Consider the following 18129-nt stretch of genomic DNA (forward strand, 5'->3'; position numbering starts at 1 on the left):
AGGTCCCTCAGGGGTTGACAGGAAGACAAATTTTAGGATCATAATATTTTCTTTGTCCCCGTTTCCACTTTACATCTCTATGTCACACCTGAAGGCTACACAGGCTGGGGGAAAAAAGAGCAAAAAGGCGACACAGATTGGGGGAAAAGGACAAATGGGGAAGCAAACGGAGTATTAACATTTCATTTTACTTTTGATTCGCTAATTTTATCAAGCTGATGGAAAATAAAGAAAAAGACAAAGTGGGCTCCCTGGAAGACTGCCTTAGCCTTTTTAAAAAGCAAAACAAGGGGCGCCTGGGTGGCGCAGTCGGTTAAGCCTCCGACTTCAGCCAGGTCACGATCTCGAGGTCCGTGAGTTCGAGCCCCGCGTCGGGCTCTGGGCTGATGGCTCAGAGCCTGGAGCCTGTTTCCGATTCTGTGTCTCCCTCTCTCTCTGCCCCTCCCCCGTTCATGCTCTGTCTCTCTCTGTCCCAAAAATAAATAAACGTTGAAAAAAAATTAAAAAAAAAAAAAGCAAAACAAAATTGCAATATGTTTGCATTTGTAAGTACCCGTTATGTGTGCATCTCAGTTTAATGCAGACTTATTTTCTATGGACCCGTTAATGCACTTAAACCTTTTACATATGTATTGATAAGCATATGGTATACATGAGCTCATTTAATGCTTACAATAACTCTATGAGGCAGACAGTATTATTTTACAGAAGAGTAAACTGAGGCATAAAACGATAAACAACTTCACCAGCAAATATGTGGGCAGAGCCCCAAATCTAACCAAGACAATTCAGAATCTGCACTCTTCACCACCACATTCCCTAAGGTGTCAGCCTGCTAGCCTGCAGGGAAGCCAGATAACTACACTAGTAATCACAATAAAGTATTTTGAGGATGACTGTCTTGAGGGTTGCTACTGAAATCCTAAGTATGGCCTCAAAGTTGCCCTACACCCTACAGAGAGAATAACGGGTAATGAAACCGAACCCAAGTATTAGTGTCATTTTGCAGGTGAAACAGGGTAGGATACAATGAAGGAAAAGTGTTCCAAGGCAAGGGAACCACGTGTTTTGTGGCTGGGCATGGAGGAGGGAGCAGTGTAGTGCATTGAAAAGACCTAAATAGGTAAGGGGTCATATAATGCAAGGCTTTACAGTTAATGTTAAGGAGTTTGATTTTTATCCAAAGGACAATGATTAGCTCTTCATGATGTTAAGCAGGAGCGAGGAGATCAGATTTATATTTGTAAAAGCTCTCCAGAGCTCTTGCTTGTCAAGAACGGATTAGGGGAGAACAATAATGGGCTCAGTTAGGGATATCCCTATGGAGAATGGGTAGGCAGGAGGGAGTGTGGCACATTTAAGTGTCCTATGGTCCGAGAAATGGTGTGGCTGGGTGAAGGGTGGTGCAGTGGTGGTAGAGGTAAATGGAAACATTCCGGAGAGATTTCAGAGGTTCAACACTATAGGACGTAGTAACTGGTTGGAGAGGATTGCGACAAGAAGAGGGGGAGCAAGTTTGGAAGGACAGAGAATTTGGACATGTCAGATGAAACATCTCACGTGACATCAGTTCCACAGTGTAGATTGGTGTAATTTTTCCTATTTTATCTGAAGCGATGTGCCCAAAGATGAACAGCTGGAAGGTAGCAGCACTAAAACTGGATCTCATTTCTGTCTCCGCAAAGAACTGCACACTTTTCCTGTGAGTGGCCTGTCCTGACGCCTCAGGACATGTCCAGAATTCGTGTCCCCCGTCTGCAGGGCTAAGGATTCTAGGTTCCTTTCTCTACCACTGGGGCGCCTCCTTCATTTAAAGCCACTGGACTCAAGGCTTCTACTTGTGTTGCCATCTCTCTGGAAAAATAGGGCTCAAGTGTTAGAGCCATTTTCCAACCAGACATTTTTGGAACACAACCTGCTTGAAAGCTGGGAACGGCTTGTGTTCTTAGGGTCAGAATTCTATTCAGACTCTTCCTCTTGGCCACCGAAAAAGCATTAGCAACTTCTTAAAGTGGTTCTTGACATCCAGACAGTATCACACAACTTACTGTTGACTCACTGATGGAATACATAATTTTATTTTCCAAGTAAGTCTGACACATGTGTTGAGTTCAGTTATTTTTTATCCTGTAATACCAGAAGTCTGAATGCCAATATAAAAGGCTTTGTATGGGGTGCCTGGGCGGCTCAGTCGGTTGGGCATTCGACTTCCGCTCAGGTCATGATCTCCAGTTGGTGGGTTGAAGCCCTGCGTTGGGCTCTGTGCTGACAGCTCAGAGCCTGGAGCCTGCTTCAGATTCTGTGTCTCCCTCTCTCTGCCCCTCCCCAACTCATGCTCTGTTTCTCTCTGTCTCAAAAATAAGTAAACATTAAAAAATTTAAAAAAAAGGCTTTGTCACCTATTTAATAGAACTTATTAAAATTCAAGTAACAAATGGCATTGCTTCACAGAATAACGTATTACTTGATTAAAGGAGTCTGTATTCCAAATGGGAAAAAATCCAACTCAAAATGGTTGTTTTTGAGTGGCCAAGCAGGTCTAACAATTAATTATTTCAACGTGAAAGTCACTACATCTGAATTACTGAAGGACGCATCAGATCCACTGCCTTGGGGTACGTTCTATTGGGGTACATCTCCCTTAAATCCTGTATCCCTTGCTCTACTTGTTACTTCCTGAATGAGAAGTGCTAAACTTTAAGCTGGATTATTTTCAGATCCCATGATGATCAATCACATAACTGGCCACCAAAGAGCTGTGTATGAAGTCTGTGGAGTTGGCTTCAAAAATCCCTAGTTTGTGTCCCTGCTTTTTGCCCAACTGGGCCATCACCTAAGCCCATCGGGAACAAAACAGCACAGACTGGTCACAGGACATTACTCGTCATGAAGGATCCGGTCTCACCTTTTCTTTTATCATTTCTGACAGATGACCCTCCTCTAGAGCCATAATTCAGGGCTCTATAATCAATCAGTCAGCACCCACACGGCATATACCATACACTGACTATGGGCCTGCCTCTGTCTGTCGGTCTCTGTGTCCCAAAACTTGTACTTGAATATGAACATTACAAAAAAACTCTAGAATCTGGGAATACTTGGCTTACCGTTACTAGTTCATTGCTCCTATCAGGTGACTAGGTGCATGTGTATATTAATTTAGCAACGCCTTGGTAAACTTAAAGGGTTTATTCTCTTTAGAGTTTCATTCTTTTTAAAAAAAATTTTTTTTAATTTTTTATTTATTTTTGAGAGAGAGAGACAGTGAGACAGAGTGTGACTGGGGGAGGAACAGAGAGAGAGGGATGCACAGAATTCGAAGCAAGATCCAGACTCTGAGCTGTCAGCAAAGAACCCAGCACGGGGCTTGAACTCATGAACCGCAAGATCATGACCTGAGCCGAAGTCGGAAGCTTAACCAACTGAGCCACCCAGGCACCCCTGGAGTTTCATTCTTAACAGTCTCAGACCACATGTGGAAGTTAAATGTTTAAATGTCTCAAACTGGTCCTGAAATCAGAGCACTCTCCAAGCAAAACTATCTAATTACAAGATAACTTTTTAGACATGAAAATCTACCTTGTCCTTTCCCAATCTCCTTCCTGCACGTAAGGTGGTTCATTTATTTATGATGCGACACTTGCGGTGATGAGAGGAGAGAACATGTCTGCATACATATGGGGTCCGGTTATGTATTCAGGGGGTAGTGATTCGGTCATGTTGTTGGCAAGATCTGACTGCTTGCTTTAGACTTTAACTCATTCCCTGATCATGGAGGAGGTTGTAGATACTCTAAAATCTCTTTTCCCAGCCCTTGTCCATTGCTTGCCACATTATGGATTAGAAGAAGAAGAAAAAAGAAACAAAAAGCAGATGGAGTCCAATGAGGTCAAGAGAAAACAGACAACTATCGAATGGGGTAGGGGTGGGGGAACTCTCAGGGAAACATGCATTTTCCTAATTCTGTCTTCATAGATGCTCAACTCATAAGTGAGGTGGAACTCTGAATTTCTCCATTTGTCTACATTTTCTTCTTAAATGGAATCAATGGGTCCAATTCAAAGGGACTGTCTATTGAGAATAATGGGAACTGGCCCATGAAGGCATATTTTTGTTGTAGGTACACAGAAACTGTGGGGATGCAGGAAGGGACCTGGCTCTATGAATTAATTTTTTTAATATTTATGAAAAGTCCCTTGAACACCAGGAAACCTAGGCAACTTGAACAGATCCCAGTATTTCTCAATTCACTCATCTGGTCAATTAACCTAGTAGTTACCATGAACGTGGGAGCATACAGACTGTGTAAAGAACTCCTGCTCTCAGAAACCTCACAGCCTAGGAGGGTGATATGATATGTCACCTAAAGACCAGGAACCAAATCAAATGTCACAGGATTGTAGGGTGAAGAAGACCCTGAATAGTGAGGTAATCCGGGGACGTTTCACAGAGGTCATCTGGGCCAACTGGGTGTGCACCCTCTTTTCAGCTGAAGCAGCAAAAGAAGGCTTCTAGGACTAAAGAAAGCTACCAAGTGGAAAAGCCCAAGCGTTATCTGGTAGAAATTTAAATTAGTTCATAAGATAAATAAAGCACAAGTCCAGAGGAAAAGTGGGAGACTGAGCTGGAAAGGAAGACTGGGACCAAATCAAGATAGTTTTTCATATGAGAATAAGGAGTTCAGATGTTTTTGGGCAGACAGTAAATAATGGCAACAAGTCTGACATCAGTGTGCAGGGCAGATGTAAGGGGCAGAGGACAAAGGCAGGGAAGAGGTCACCTGGCAAGCAAGTGTTTGTAGCCTGGAGTTCTGGAACAGCACTGCGAAGGGGGAGCCAGGAAGACTGGGGACAAACTGAATGCAGAAGGGAAGGGGGTAAAGGAGTCAAAGATGATTTCGGGGTAATTCAACAATAACAAAACAGGACTCCTGGAGACCTCTGATTTATAATCATGAAAATGTGTTAACTGGGGTCCCAGGACAGGCCATGGTTATTGCGAGGGAATCGGGCATGCAGAGCACCTTAGATCAGGGTGGATGAGTGTCCTGGGATTGAAGGGCTCTGCTGCCCCTTTGGTCCCCATGTGGGTGCTTTGCCCCCATTCTACCAGGAACGGCAGGACAGCCTCCCCTTCAAGTTGAGCCTGGGAGTCAGCCCTGGGGCAGTTCCACGGTGACGCCCCCTCCCCCCACCCAGGGACAACATGCCCAGAGGATACTCCACTGCCATCTGGGCTTACCTGCTGAAATGGAGCTTTCCCAGCTTACCAGTGGGACTCACTGCTGAGTTCTATGACCTCCTCTCAGTTCCCATGTTACTGAACTTATCAGATATTTCTGGCTCTCCCTTCATCTTGAAACTTTCTGCCCTGTGACTTCTGTCACCATCTGTCATGGTTCTCCTGCCTCTTCTGATGTGCTCTGATAACCGCAGATGGTCACCGTGCTTCCGTGTCCGTCCTTACTCTACAAACTTCTCACTGGGCTAGAGGGAGAGGCATCCTACACTTCTATTATTTAAATCACTACTATATGCCAGGGTCTCCCAAATATACACTGTTGGCTCAAATCTGACTTAAACACAGTTACTTATTCCTAATTGCCTACTGATGTTTCCAAAGCAACTCACACTCCACATGTCTGAAATGTACTCACTCCGTACCACTCCTCTCCTCACCCCTCAAACCTGCTCCTCATTTCTGACCCTCTCTCCTCTTCTGGCCTCATATCCAGTTAAATTCCTGGCTCATGCCCTTTTCAAAGTCTATCCCATTCCCAACAATTTTGGCCTGACAATTTCTTTCCTGGATGACTACGGTGGCCTCATGGAGCCTTCCTTGGTCCTTGGCCCATCATGGGTAGCCTCTCTCTCTACCACTGCACCACTGTTTCTAAAATTCAAAGAAAAATCCAATCACGATCTTACCTTAAATTCTCTTTCACCGTCTAACACCTACAACAAAAATATGCCCTCTCAGGCATGTGCAATGAGTGACTACAACCAACATGGCTACCATCTTCTCCTCAAATCTATCATTGGTCATGTAACAACTGTTCCTTAAATATGCTATACAAACTCATGCTTTCGTGCCTTACCTCCAGGATAAGAAGGCCCACCTGGCTCTTCTTATCCTGGAAGGATCCTCAAGTCCCAATTTGTAATTCCGAATTTTCATGGAAGTTTTCCCTGACCGCTTTAATGAGATTTAACCCTTTCTTTCTCTGGGCTGTCATGGCACTTCCTACACAATTACAGTAAGTGGTGTGTGTGTGTGTGTGTGTGTGTGTGTGTGTGTGCGTGTGTATCTCAATTTGAAAGCAAGAATATAAGCAACCTGAAGACAAGAACTGTGGTTTAATCATCTTCATATCCTTGGGACTTAATACATGCCTGGAACACAGCAGATGTTCAGGAGATGTTTACTTAATTAATATGGGGCATTTACACTGAGTTCATAAAGGCAGCTGATGTAGGGTGCTACCTGCCCCCCATACACAGTGGGTCAACATAATGTTTCAAAGTTTTGCAAAGCACCTTTGGAGATATTCACCTGCTGAGGGCGAGCACTGGGGGGAATTGATGGGTGCAGGGAAAGAGGACTGAGATTTATATGCAACAAAAAATTCTAAAAACACAAGAGATGAATCATCAGCCCCCTTGATCTTCTTGGTGTATTTGTTTTCAAGAATTCCCTTGGAACCCCAAAGCAGCAAAGATCTTCCATAGAATGTATAAGGTGAAATCTGCATTATAGAACAAGACTGAGCTAAGAAAAAAATAATAGCTATAAATCTGCCTTTGAAGGTGTTTGATATAAATAAAAAAAGTTGACATATTGGACTAGAAAGCTGATTAAAATTCTCTTTGCTTCCCCAGCTTTGATTCCTGTCTTATCTGCATATGTTGCATAAAATATTTTTACACAAGTGTAAAAAAAGAAAATTTGAATAGCATAAATAAGAAAACTGCAGGATTTCCAGAGTCGTATACAACTAAGTTGTAAGCCTGTGGAGGACAGAATGGTGCTTCAGTCATGGTAGAAGGTCATTACTAAGCCACCCAGCTTTTCCCTCTGTCAAATGTTCCCCCTTCCATCTCCTGCACACAGCATTGCTGGTCAATGGTGGATTCTCAGTGCATATTGAGTGAATGAATAGTTGTCGCCAAGAGTATTTCTACCTTCGACTATAAACTTCTGAAGGACAAGAAAGTCCATCAGCTTATGCTCGAATTGATGGGTGTAAGGCACCCACTGAGGGCTCAATTATGTTTGCCATGGCTTCTACAGAGAGAGAATCTAAGTAGGTGTTATTCTATGAGAAAAAGTTGACCATCCGTTTAAATAGGAATAAAAACTCTAAAGCAAGTAAACAAACAAACAAACAAACAAACACAAAGTTCTTCTAAGTGATCCAGGAAGAGGTCAAAATTTTGAAATCTAAAGTTTTAAGGAGGACTGCAGCAATGAAAATTCAAGACAGGTGAGTGTGATTTTCTTACACTTTTAATATTAAGAAAACAATATAAAGCAAAACTAAACTTTATCCATTTTTACTGAGATAAATTTAGTGCATATTATACTCTTACTCTGGAGATATTTTGTTATAACTTCCTTGTATAGATAAAGGAATTTGTTTAAAAGAATTTCACTTTTAAATTACACATTTTATGAAAGTCTGTGTTCCAAAGATAAACACACATGAATAAAGATTCAACCCATATTAAACACTCTTTACGATACTCTTAGATATTCTCGTTTCTTTAAAAAGCAACTAAAAACCACTTTTCCCATTTCTTAGTGATAACTGCATTCAGTGTCTCGGCACACTATTGTCTGGGGGCTCATTATTCTTCTTGGGTGTTATTAAGGCTCCTGGTTTCTCTCTCTCTTTCTCTCTCTCTTTGGTTCAAATTGCCTTTTTGGACCCTTTATGTTAAGTAGATTAATATTAATTCATCAGGTATGTGAATTATGTTATCTACAAATTATTTAGGGGGCTTGACCTGTATGCTTCTTGAGAATTGAGGCTATTTCTTTCATCTCTGCATCATTAGTGCCTAGGAAATGCCTGACACCAACAGATCTGCACTTGATATTTCTGAATGTGTAAATGAACACCTTACATTAATAAATCACCTCTAGGCTTCTTTTAGTTCCAAGAAGAAGAATGAGTAAGGGATGAAGAGAAGATTTAGAGTGGATACTCATTCTTGTTCTAACACTGACTTGCAAAGGAAAGTCTCTATCTACAACTGACCATACATCAGTTGGTCAGCTGGAGTGAATCATTTTAACTTCTCGAATGCTGGAACCTGGGACTAATACTTAGGCTTCTATTACAAGGTGTTATGATGTTGTAAACTGCAATGTTAAGCCAGGTACCATATTAGTTATTTCCTGGAAATCAAATCTTTAATAAACAGAGGTGAAGAAACAGGTATTGAGGATGGCCAGCCTGCATTGTCTACAGCACAGGAAGCCCCAGGTGCCAGCCCTGAGCTGCCACTGTTAACTCTGTCACTCTGAGTCAAGCAGTTTCCCCAGCCCTGACTGCTTCCTCATCTCTAAAAACAGACTGGGGGCGCCTGGGTGGCTCAGTCGGTTGAGAATCCATCCAAGTTTGGCTCAGGTCATGATCTCGTGGCTCACTCGTGGGCTCAAGCCCTGCATCAGGCTCTGTGCTGATAGCTCGGAGCCTGGAGCCTGGAGCCTGCTTTGGATTCTGTGTCTCCCTCTCTCTCTGCCCCTCCCCCACTTGTTCTCTCTCTCTCTCTCTCTCTCTCAAAAATAAATAAACATTAAAAAATTAAAAAAAAAAAGACTATATTGTTACATAACAAATAATAATATCAAGTCTTGATTGTAGTTGGAAGACAGTTAAGAGAACTGAAAAACATCAAAGAGATAAAAATCCTGTGCAAACTCTGATGTCATTTAAATATAAATTAACAATTTTCTCACGAACAGCAGCATGACATGAAAACTGAGCAAACCTTAACTTTATACTACGTTGTAATCTCTGTATAACATAGGAAGATGAATATTGAAAGAAGAAATTAAACTGAAGTAGAAGTGATTTCAAATTTTACATTAATACTTTAGGGGGAAAAACATTCCCCCTAACGTTCTTTCATGTGAGAAAGTCAGGCCTATGATGGTAACTTGGTTTGGGGCAATAGCAGGGCTTTCAAGGCATGAAATTAAAATTATGCACATTCTAGTCTCTATGATTTATAAAAAACAGTGAACAGGCTATTTTAAGAAAATGGTGATGCAGGAGTCTCAGTCAGTTAAGCATCAGACTTTGGCTCCAGTCATGATCTCACAGTTTGTGGGTCCGAGCCCCGCATCGGGTTCTGTGCTGACAGCTCAGGGCCGGGAGACTGCTTCAGATTCTGTGTCTCCCTCTCTTTATGCCCCTCCCCCACTTGTGCTCTGTCTCTCTGTCTCAAAAACAAATAAACATCTAAAAAATTAAAAAAAAAAAATTTTTTTTTAAGAAAGGAAATGGTGATGCAGTTAATATAGAGATAATTCACTGATCCTTTCCACTGGTTTTAAGAGCCATACTTGAGTGGAGATGGGAGTCTTAGGCTAGCACAGGGGAGGGGATTTGAGGCAAGCACTCCCCTGACACCCAGAAGCTGTGTTTGCCCAGAAAAGAAATGGAAATACCACCGGCCTTTCTAAACTCTGGGCTTAGATCCCAGGAAAAGAGAGTGGTCTTGGGAATGTTCACATAATCGACAATTTTGTGACTGGGTACTGCTGCTCTGTAAACCTCTCTAAATTAGTATCATCCAGAGAAAGGTGAAAGGATTTGGTAGCAAATCAGAATCAAGAGACAGGCATTGCATCTTATTGGCTGTTATATAACCAAGGAATAGTTGTATGGCATACTTTCTAAAACAAAATGAAGTTGAAAATTTTATATGCATAAAGGTGTCACGTTAAACGAAATGCAATCAATGCCACTTGATTAATTTTGACCTAGAAGTTAACGATGCCTTCAATGAAATGTAATTTTGGAATGGATTTGGATTTCACTTTCTTTTATGGAAATGATACTACCCGGCATGGCTCACCTATCACAAATTCTAAGTTGGTGCCGCTTAAATCAACCAGATTTTCCCTAGAAATGAAAGGACTCAAGGAAACAATAGAAAACTGAAATGCTTGTTTAAAGCGATCTATTGATTTTGAGGCATTGCATCCTATCCATTTTAAACGTCTAAAAAGAACAGTTACAAATTCTGGCAGGGATGAATACAAATAGATTCATTGCATTTGCCTGTCTGCTTTTCAGCGTTTCTGAAATTACTTTTGGTAAATGATACATTCCATCTATATTTATAAGATTATAATTAAATATATTATAATATTTGTACAATGTTAGAGATGCTGTGCAGTGATTATGTTACCAGTTAATTCTAAAGTGAAATAATTTCTTGCATTCATAATTATCTTTTTAAAATTAGATTCATGATTTTTTTAACTCAAATTTTAGATGTATTTTTGGAGTAAAACAGGCTTTTCACTATTTACAAGGTTATTTCTGAGCTGCAAAAATTCTCTCTTCATGTTTTTCTCCTGTATTCCCCCATTCAGTCTTGGATGCCACAATCAGAAAGCGCGAGGACACTTTTTTCTACATCTGTAGTAGAAGAAACCTTAGCAGCAGACAATAACTGTTTCAGAGCTCATGATCTCGTTCTTTGACATGTGCACAATAATCTGACTTACCCCCCTTCCTTGACTTATGAAGACAAAATAAAAACTGGAAAAAAAAATTCTGCTCAAACCCAGGAGCATCTAACTGCCCAGAAGTCCTAAAAATAAAACGTATTAAATGAATAAACAAAAAAATAAAAAGCAGAGACAGACCCACAAATACAGACAATAGAGGTTGTCAGAGAGGAGGGGGTGGGGGCCTGGGCAAAATGGATGAAGGGGAGTGGGAGATACAGGTTTCCAGTTATGGAATGAATAAGTCATGGGGACAAAAGGTGCAGCAAAGGGAATGTGGTCAGTGGCATTATTATAGGTTGTATGGTGACAGATGGCGGCTACACTTGAGAACACAGCATAATGTATGGGGTTGTCAAACCACGATACTGCACACCTGAAACGAATGCAACACTGTGTGTCAACTATACTTCAGTTAAAAAATAAAACTAGGGGTACCTGGGTGGCTCGGTCAGTTAGGCGTCCGACTCCTGGTTTCGGCTCGCATCATGATCTCACGGTTCGTGAGTTTGAGCCCCACCATGGGCTCTGTGCTGACAGTGTGGGGTCTGCTTGGGATTCTCTCTGTCCCTCTCTCTCTGCCCCTCCCCTACTTGTGTTATCTCTCTCTCTCTCAAAATAAATAAGCAAATAAAATATTTTTAAAAACTAAATCAACATTGGGGCGCCTGGGTGGCTCAGTCAGTTAAGCGTCTGACTTCGGCTCAGGTCATGATCTCGCGGTCTGTGAATTTGAGCCCCGCGTCGGGCTCTGTGCTGACAGCTCAGAGCCTGGAGACTGCTTCAGATTCTGTGTCTCCCTCTCTCTGACCCTCCCTCGTTCATGCTCTGTCTCTCTCTATCTCAAAAATAAATAAACGTAAAAAAAAAATTAAAAAAAAAAAAACAACTAAATCAACATTTAAAAAGCTGTTAGATTGGGCTCCTGGGTGGCTCAGTCAGTTAAGTGTCTGATTTCGACTCAGGTCATGATCTCACGGTTCGTGGGTTTGAGCCCCACGTCGGGTTCTGCGCTGACAGCTCACAGCCTAGAGCCTGCTTCAGATTCTGTGTCTCCCTCTCTCTCTGCCCCTCCCCTGCTCATGTTCTGTCTCTCTCTCTCTCTCTCTCTCAAAAATAAACATTAAAATGAAAAAAAAAGCTGTTAAAAACAATAAAAATAGTGCATATTTATTCTGTTGAAATAGCTATGCTGTAAAAGACGTAAGAATTTGCCCAATTGCCCATTATTAAATGTTTCCCCACTACACCTGACATTTTAAAATTCATGGTATACACTAAGAAAGAAGAGAGAAAATATTAAAATTTGTCAATGTCAGAGTTGTTTGAGATCGGGGACTAATTTTGTTTGTTAAAATTGTCATTTTTAATAGCATTGATAATGTTTCAATTAATGTGGGGCTTCTTTCTCCATTACAACTTTATGTGATGATACTAAATAGCCAAGATTTTAGGGGCAACAGTCGGGCTAGGCCCATGACCTTCTTCTTTCTTACTCTTCTACCGGGGCTCATTCGACAGCCTGGGTTTGCTAGAGAAAATGAGCAATGTCCTTTGGTCGAGACTGAACATCCTCCAAAGAGCTCAGTTTTAACCTGTTAGCTGGTTAATGAAGAAGATAAGGTCTCCCGGGGGAGTTTTACATGCAGCAATTCTACCACTCCTCTGTCATTCCGTAGGAGCCCACATCTCTGTGTATAGATATTGTCTCTATCGAAGGGAAAGATTTCCCTCAATATCAGTTTCCAGGGAAGGGATGACCTTCAGACAGAAATTCTCTCTTGTCCCGGGGAACTGGCTCTCTGAAGGTGGGTCATTGTAACCTTGGTCCACACCTCATAGTATTTGGAGCTCTGCTCTTGGGTTGCCAGGGTTAAAGATGGACATTGCCACTTGGAAGCAAGCAGAGACGTAGAAAGAAGTCATCTGTGTCATGCCAATAAATGAAGACGAGCAAGCCCTATCTTTCACCCCAGATTAGCAGTCAAATGGCCTCCTGTATTTATTTCCATTTTGTTATCCGTAATTCATTAGTTCTCAAACTTGGGTGAGCATCGGAATCACCTGGAGGGCCTGTGAAAATCCAGATGCTAGGCCCTTACCTCCAGAGCTTCTGATTCAGTGGGTCGATGGAGGGGCTCATCAGGACTACATCTCTAACATGTGCTCAAGTGATGGTGATAGTGCCAGTCAAGAGAACACATGTTGGGAACCACTTCCTTCACCCACGGCTCCTCATACTATGTTCCGTAGACCACCTGATCAAAATTGCCTAGAATACTTGCTAAAACATAGGCTTATGATCCGAGAAGTCGTAAGTGACACAAGCCCCCAAGTGACATTTATGCTGAGATTTGAGTCTCGATGCCTTACCCATTAGCAAAACTCATTTCAGAGTTCCATCCAATCTGGGTGAGTCATGTCATATTAAGCAAGGAGTTCTCAGCCCACCCTTAAACTAGGAGGAGCAAACAAGCTTCATCCCAAGTGCCAACCATGATCTGAGACTTATTCCCAGGCTGGTTGTGATGTAGGGCATGCTGTGAGAAGTGTGCAGAGGCTGCCACCTTAGGGTAAGTGTCAAAGGAGAAGATCTCTGGAGACCTGTCTGGGGAATAGCTGTAATCAGCAAAAGCCCAGGGAGACGGTAACTCTTAGAGAACCAAGGCTGGGGTTCTAGCTATCTAGCTTACTAGGAGTTCCTTTTTCTGAGACTCATTTTGGAGGTTTTGGCTTAACTTTTTAAGGAAAAACATCATAACATCTCTATTTTTAAGTATGGAGGTTATAACTTACATTCTAGTGTAACAGCTGGTGAGTGATGCCAGAGGCAGGGCCTCGCAGCCCCAGCTGAGAGATCTTTGTATATGCTCTGTCTAAGCCCACGCTGGTGAGTACAAGAGGGCCTCTGTGTAGGCCCCAAAGGTCTTTGTCTCTATTTATAAGAGCTTCTCTGTCTTCATGCAATCAGGGACAATCACCTTGATGTACGTATCATTTAATAATTCCCATTCAACAGTTTATAGTATGTAATAAATAATTCCCTTCAATCGTGAAATAGACCTTAGACCGGAAGCCAAAAAGAAAAACAAAACAAAACCAACCAACCAAACAAACAACCAAACACACACCTTCTAACTGACTCACATCCTTTTTAAGACCAAAGAAGGAAGAGGCAGAGTGACATGGTCATCCTGTGAGCATACACATTGTGCTCCGGCACCAGCACTAGGGCCGCTGAGAGGCAGGACACAGACCAGAGTCACTGTAGCCCTCCCTGCTCGACGCTCTCATTCTCACTGCTTTTAGCTCCAGAGCCGTGCTGGGTCCACAGTAAAATGTGTGTTAAACAGAAGTTCAGCAAATACAAATTCACTGCTTTTAGCTCCAGAGCCGTGCTGGGTCCACAGTAAAATGTGTGTGAAACAGAAGTTCAGCAAATACAAATTGGAAACTCGTAAGCCAGTCCCAAGTAGAATAAATGCTTTAACGGAGACTTCTGCAGTTGGGGCCCTTAGCCTGAAAAACTGGTATTTGTGGTGGGAAACGATGCAAGTTGGTAGTATACTTCTATTTGTGGGCAAATCTGGGTTTCCTGAGTCTTTGCTAAGTAAGTTTTCCCAAGCTTGATGTTTTTTCTTAAAGCTAACATGCTAGACTCTGGCAAATCTGTTCCATCATTTCAACATGTTCTAAAATTATAAACTGGAATCTACTCTCTTGAAAACCTCCCGCTGTGGGCTTCACACACCCTCTGTGCATCATGCATCAGAAACAACAGTTTCTTCATCTCCTTTGGTGCTTTACCTGAGCTGGTTGATGCAGGGGATTTGCTGCGCCTGGAAGGTCCTGGGCTCTTGGTGGTGCTCCTGCGGGATGATGAAGCTATTTTGGTGTAGGAAGTGGACTTCACCACTCGACATTCTGGGGAAAGAACAACAACCACACATCATTATAGGATCATGGCACAAACCATTCAAAATGCACAGTAAACCTGAAGACAGAAGAAACATATGGCCCTCCTCAGTCATGCCTACTTCCTGCCAGCCCGGTGCTTATCTAAAACAAAAGAATCAAGAAAACAATGAGAAAAGGGCACAGTAGGCGTCTTAGACATCCAAGTAAATAATACTCTAAGACTTCTAGTTTACCTTGTTACAATAATATTTTGGATAGACTGGGAGTCATAGCCTGGTAAAGAGGTGGTTTTGTTGGTTTCTCTCCACCCACCTCTTGTGTTATTTGTGTGTACATGTCTCTTTCAGGGTAATTTGTTCTTTCTTCCGAGAAAAACGTTGGACAAAAGGTCAACCTGGTAAACCAAGATATGCAGTGATGGAGGATTCCACCTATCAAGTCCCAATTGATTGTTCTTGGGAATCCTTGCAGCAACAGCACTGGGCTTTTACCAGGTGTGAGAAATGACAGCATTTGCTCAGAAGAGGTAAAATCAGCCAACAGATGACCTTACCCTGCTACCAGGGCACCGTGTGAGCCTATGCCACCCCACAACAGTGTGTGTAGGACGGTTCTTGGGCTGAGGATAAAAACCAACTTTGCCTTCATTAGATTTCATCCTTGGTGTTTGTGCTCATGAATGTCAACACTAAACATCTTAAATAGCAAAGAGTTTTTATCTCCCTCTATGTGAGCTGCATTGACTAATTATGATGTTGTGTAAATCTACACACCTTGTTCTGAAGAAACCACTTTTAATAATGAAAAAATACTTTGTGCTTGTAATGATAATCAGTCATCACCATGGACAGAAAAGTATACAGAATATAAAATAATAAGTATCAAGTGATACTTTTATTTGGAGGGTGGTATATAAACTAGAATCTTCTAGAATTTCTTTCTGCTCATTTTATATTTAAACAACTTTGAGATTAGTCTGTACATGTTGATCTGTTACCAGCCCTTTACACACCAGGATATATTGTGAGCATGTTCACCCTGTCTTTGAGAGAACATTTTACTACACGGATGTACCATAATTTGCTTACCCAAATTCCTACTGTTGGATATTCAACTTGGGTTCAACATTTCCCTCTCATAGATAATTACACAAAAACATCCTTCTAAATGAGCATGCAGTTATCTGATTATTTCTTCAGGATAGACTTACACCCTGGCACTTGAAATTTAGTTTCTAGTAATTGGAAACCAGCGGGCCCGTTGTAGGTGCCTAAAAAATTCGACTGAATGAAGTGGGAATGAAGTGACTTTAAAGAGAAGCACTTTTGAAAAGCTTTTGACGAACTGCCCTCGAGACAAGCTGACTCAAACTGTACTTTCATCAGACTATAAGAGTGGTTATCAGCCTAACCCTTCATTGAGGTTGGGTTTTATCTTCTCAAAAAATCTTTAATTTCTAAATAAACATTGGACTTTGTTGCCTTAAATCTGAATTGGTTTGATTACCAATAAAATTGTATATTTTTTCCCACATGCTTATCGGTATTCTTTTGCTATTATTTGTTCATGTCTTTTGGCCATTTGCAATTGGGATGTTCTTTTTCTTACTGGGTTATAAGAATGCATGCTGTATTAAAGTTTTATCCCTTTGTCTGTCACGTTATAAATATTTATCTGTGTAGGCAGTGGTTGAAATATGTTAGCTTTAACTGTGGCATTCTTTTTAAGTATAGTAGTTTAAAAATGAAGTCTAATTGATTAGCTTTCCCATTATGCATTTTTTAACATCTTAGATTTCAATCACAAAGAAATCATAATAATTCCAGACCTAATTCTGATATTTGACTTTGAAATTTTCTTCCCAACTCATGTAATTTCTAATTTTCTGAGCTCAAAACATGTCTTTTTCCCCTTTATACATCCTGAATGGCTTTATATAAACATCTTTTCCTATTTTTCCTAAACCAACAAAGTAGTTCATATTGTTTAGGAAAGAAGGAATGTAAGTGTGTATAAAATATAAATGTCTCAAGACTGCAAATAGGAGATAATGGAGAGCGTCTCCCACAGAACCTTAGGGATTGAACTGTGGGAGGCAAAAAGAAAAGGAAGGATTTCCGATAGAAAAAGAAGGGGAAAGAAATTCCACCTTGAGGTATTAGTATTTGTGGCTTCATAGCCAAAAGTAGAGAGAAAATGATTCAGGGCATTACTGACATGCCCAGGCTTCCCTGATAGTTACTTGGGCCACTGTTGGCTGCTCTAGCCTGGCCAGATGGTCCTGAAATAGACTTCCATTTCTTAAAGAGAGAGAGAGAGAGAGAGAGAGAGAGAGAGAAATCTATGCATATGGACACATCAGCAAACATTAAAAGACAAGTAAGCAAGAGATATAACATAATAACATCAGAAGATATGACCAGAACTGTAAAAACTGTTCCCATGTGGTGATTTACAGGTGTTTACAGGTGTGTCCACAGAGGTTTTAATTCACAAAACAGATCTTTGGAACTTGTGGAGAGGACATCCAATTAGCTCAAGGCTCTGCTCCACAACTGATGACACAACCTGGAGTTTGTCCTAGCCTTGGACACCGGCCTGGCCTTTTGGAAACATATTAGCATCCAAATTGGATGGCTGTAATGTTGCTGGTCCATTGGCATGCTTCCATCAGGTGTCTGCTATGTGCCAAGCACTGAGCACGGCAGGCATAATGAAGAACAAATACAGTTTTGGGACTCGAAATACTCACCACCTGGTAGTGCAGTATGGAGTCTTTTGACCGGCAATAATTTTAACAAAATCATTTTTGAAACGGAGGGCTCTCTTTGACTAATCTTTATTTCATGGAACTCATGTTTGAAAACGTTGTTTTAGGAAACAAATCACTTTAAATAATAATACATTTTTCATTTTAACTCAAAATCAGGACCATAATGAGGGCAGGATGCCCAAGACTTTTTGTCCCAGGTCATGAATGCTTAGAGGTCACTAAGTTTAAAATAATAATTTAAGAAGCTCAGTATCTAGTGAGCAAGAATGAAAAGCTAAAATAGAAAGCTACCAGATGGTGCACATTGGTAATACCACCCATCTGTGAGCCGCAACATGAATTAAAAAGTTGATTTTAGGGTTTGTCGCACGCTGTTGGCCACAGGTGCCAGAATTACTAGTTATGGCTTCAACTACCAACCAGGGCTCTGGATCAGCATAATTGAACCAATCTTACCACACCAAGTTGACATTTTCCAGCTACCACAAAGAAACTAGGCAGTTTAGTTAGGCAGCTCAGCCTTATCAGAGCCAACGTAGGCGTTTTGTTTGATTTTCGAAGTATTGAAAAGAACTCGTGGGCTCAGGCCATGCTTCTATAGCTTCTCTTGCTTCTCCTGAACTTAGTTCTCACCATATTATTAATCTATCAAAAGTATTCATTTATTAGTCTCCCCCCACCTCCTACTC

The 18129-nt window shown here is 41.4% G+C and overlaps 1 protein-coding gene across 5 annotated transcripts in view; it reads right to left on the minus strand.

Annotated features, from left to right (window-relative positions):
• DCLK1 (doublecortin like kinase 1) overlaps window positions 1–18129 on the minus strand; it is a 349882-nt gene that overhangs the window by 83355 nt on the left and 248398 nt on the right. For all 5 annotated transcript variants that reach the window (XM_045473943.1, XM_045473936.1, XM_045473962.1 and 2 more), the window contains exon 5: window positions 14557–14673. In XM_045473943.1, coding sequence (XP_045329899.1) covers window positions 14557–14673 — 117 coding nt within the window. The remainder of the gene's footprint in view (window positions 1–14556; window positions 14674–18129) is intronic.

The sequence above is a fragment of the Leopardus geoffroyi genome, chromosome A1 (assembly GCF_018350155.1).
Source record: "Leopardus geoffroyi isolate Oge1 chromosome A1, O.geoffroyi_Oge1_pat1.0, whole genome shotgun sequence".
Taxonomy (NCBI): Eukaryota; Metazoa; Chordata; class Mammalia; order Carnivora; family Felidae; genus Leopardus; species Leopardus geoffroyi.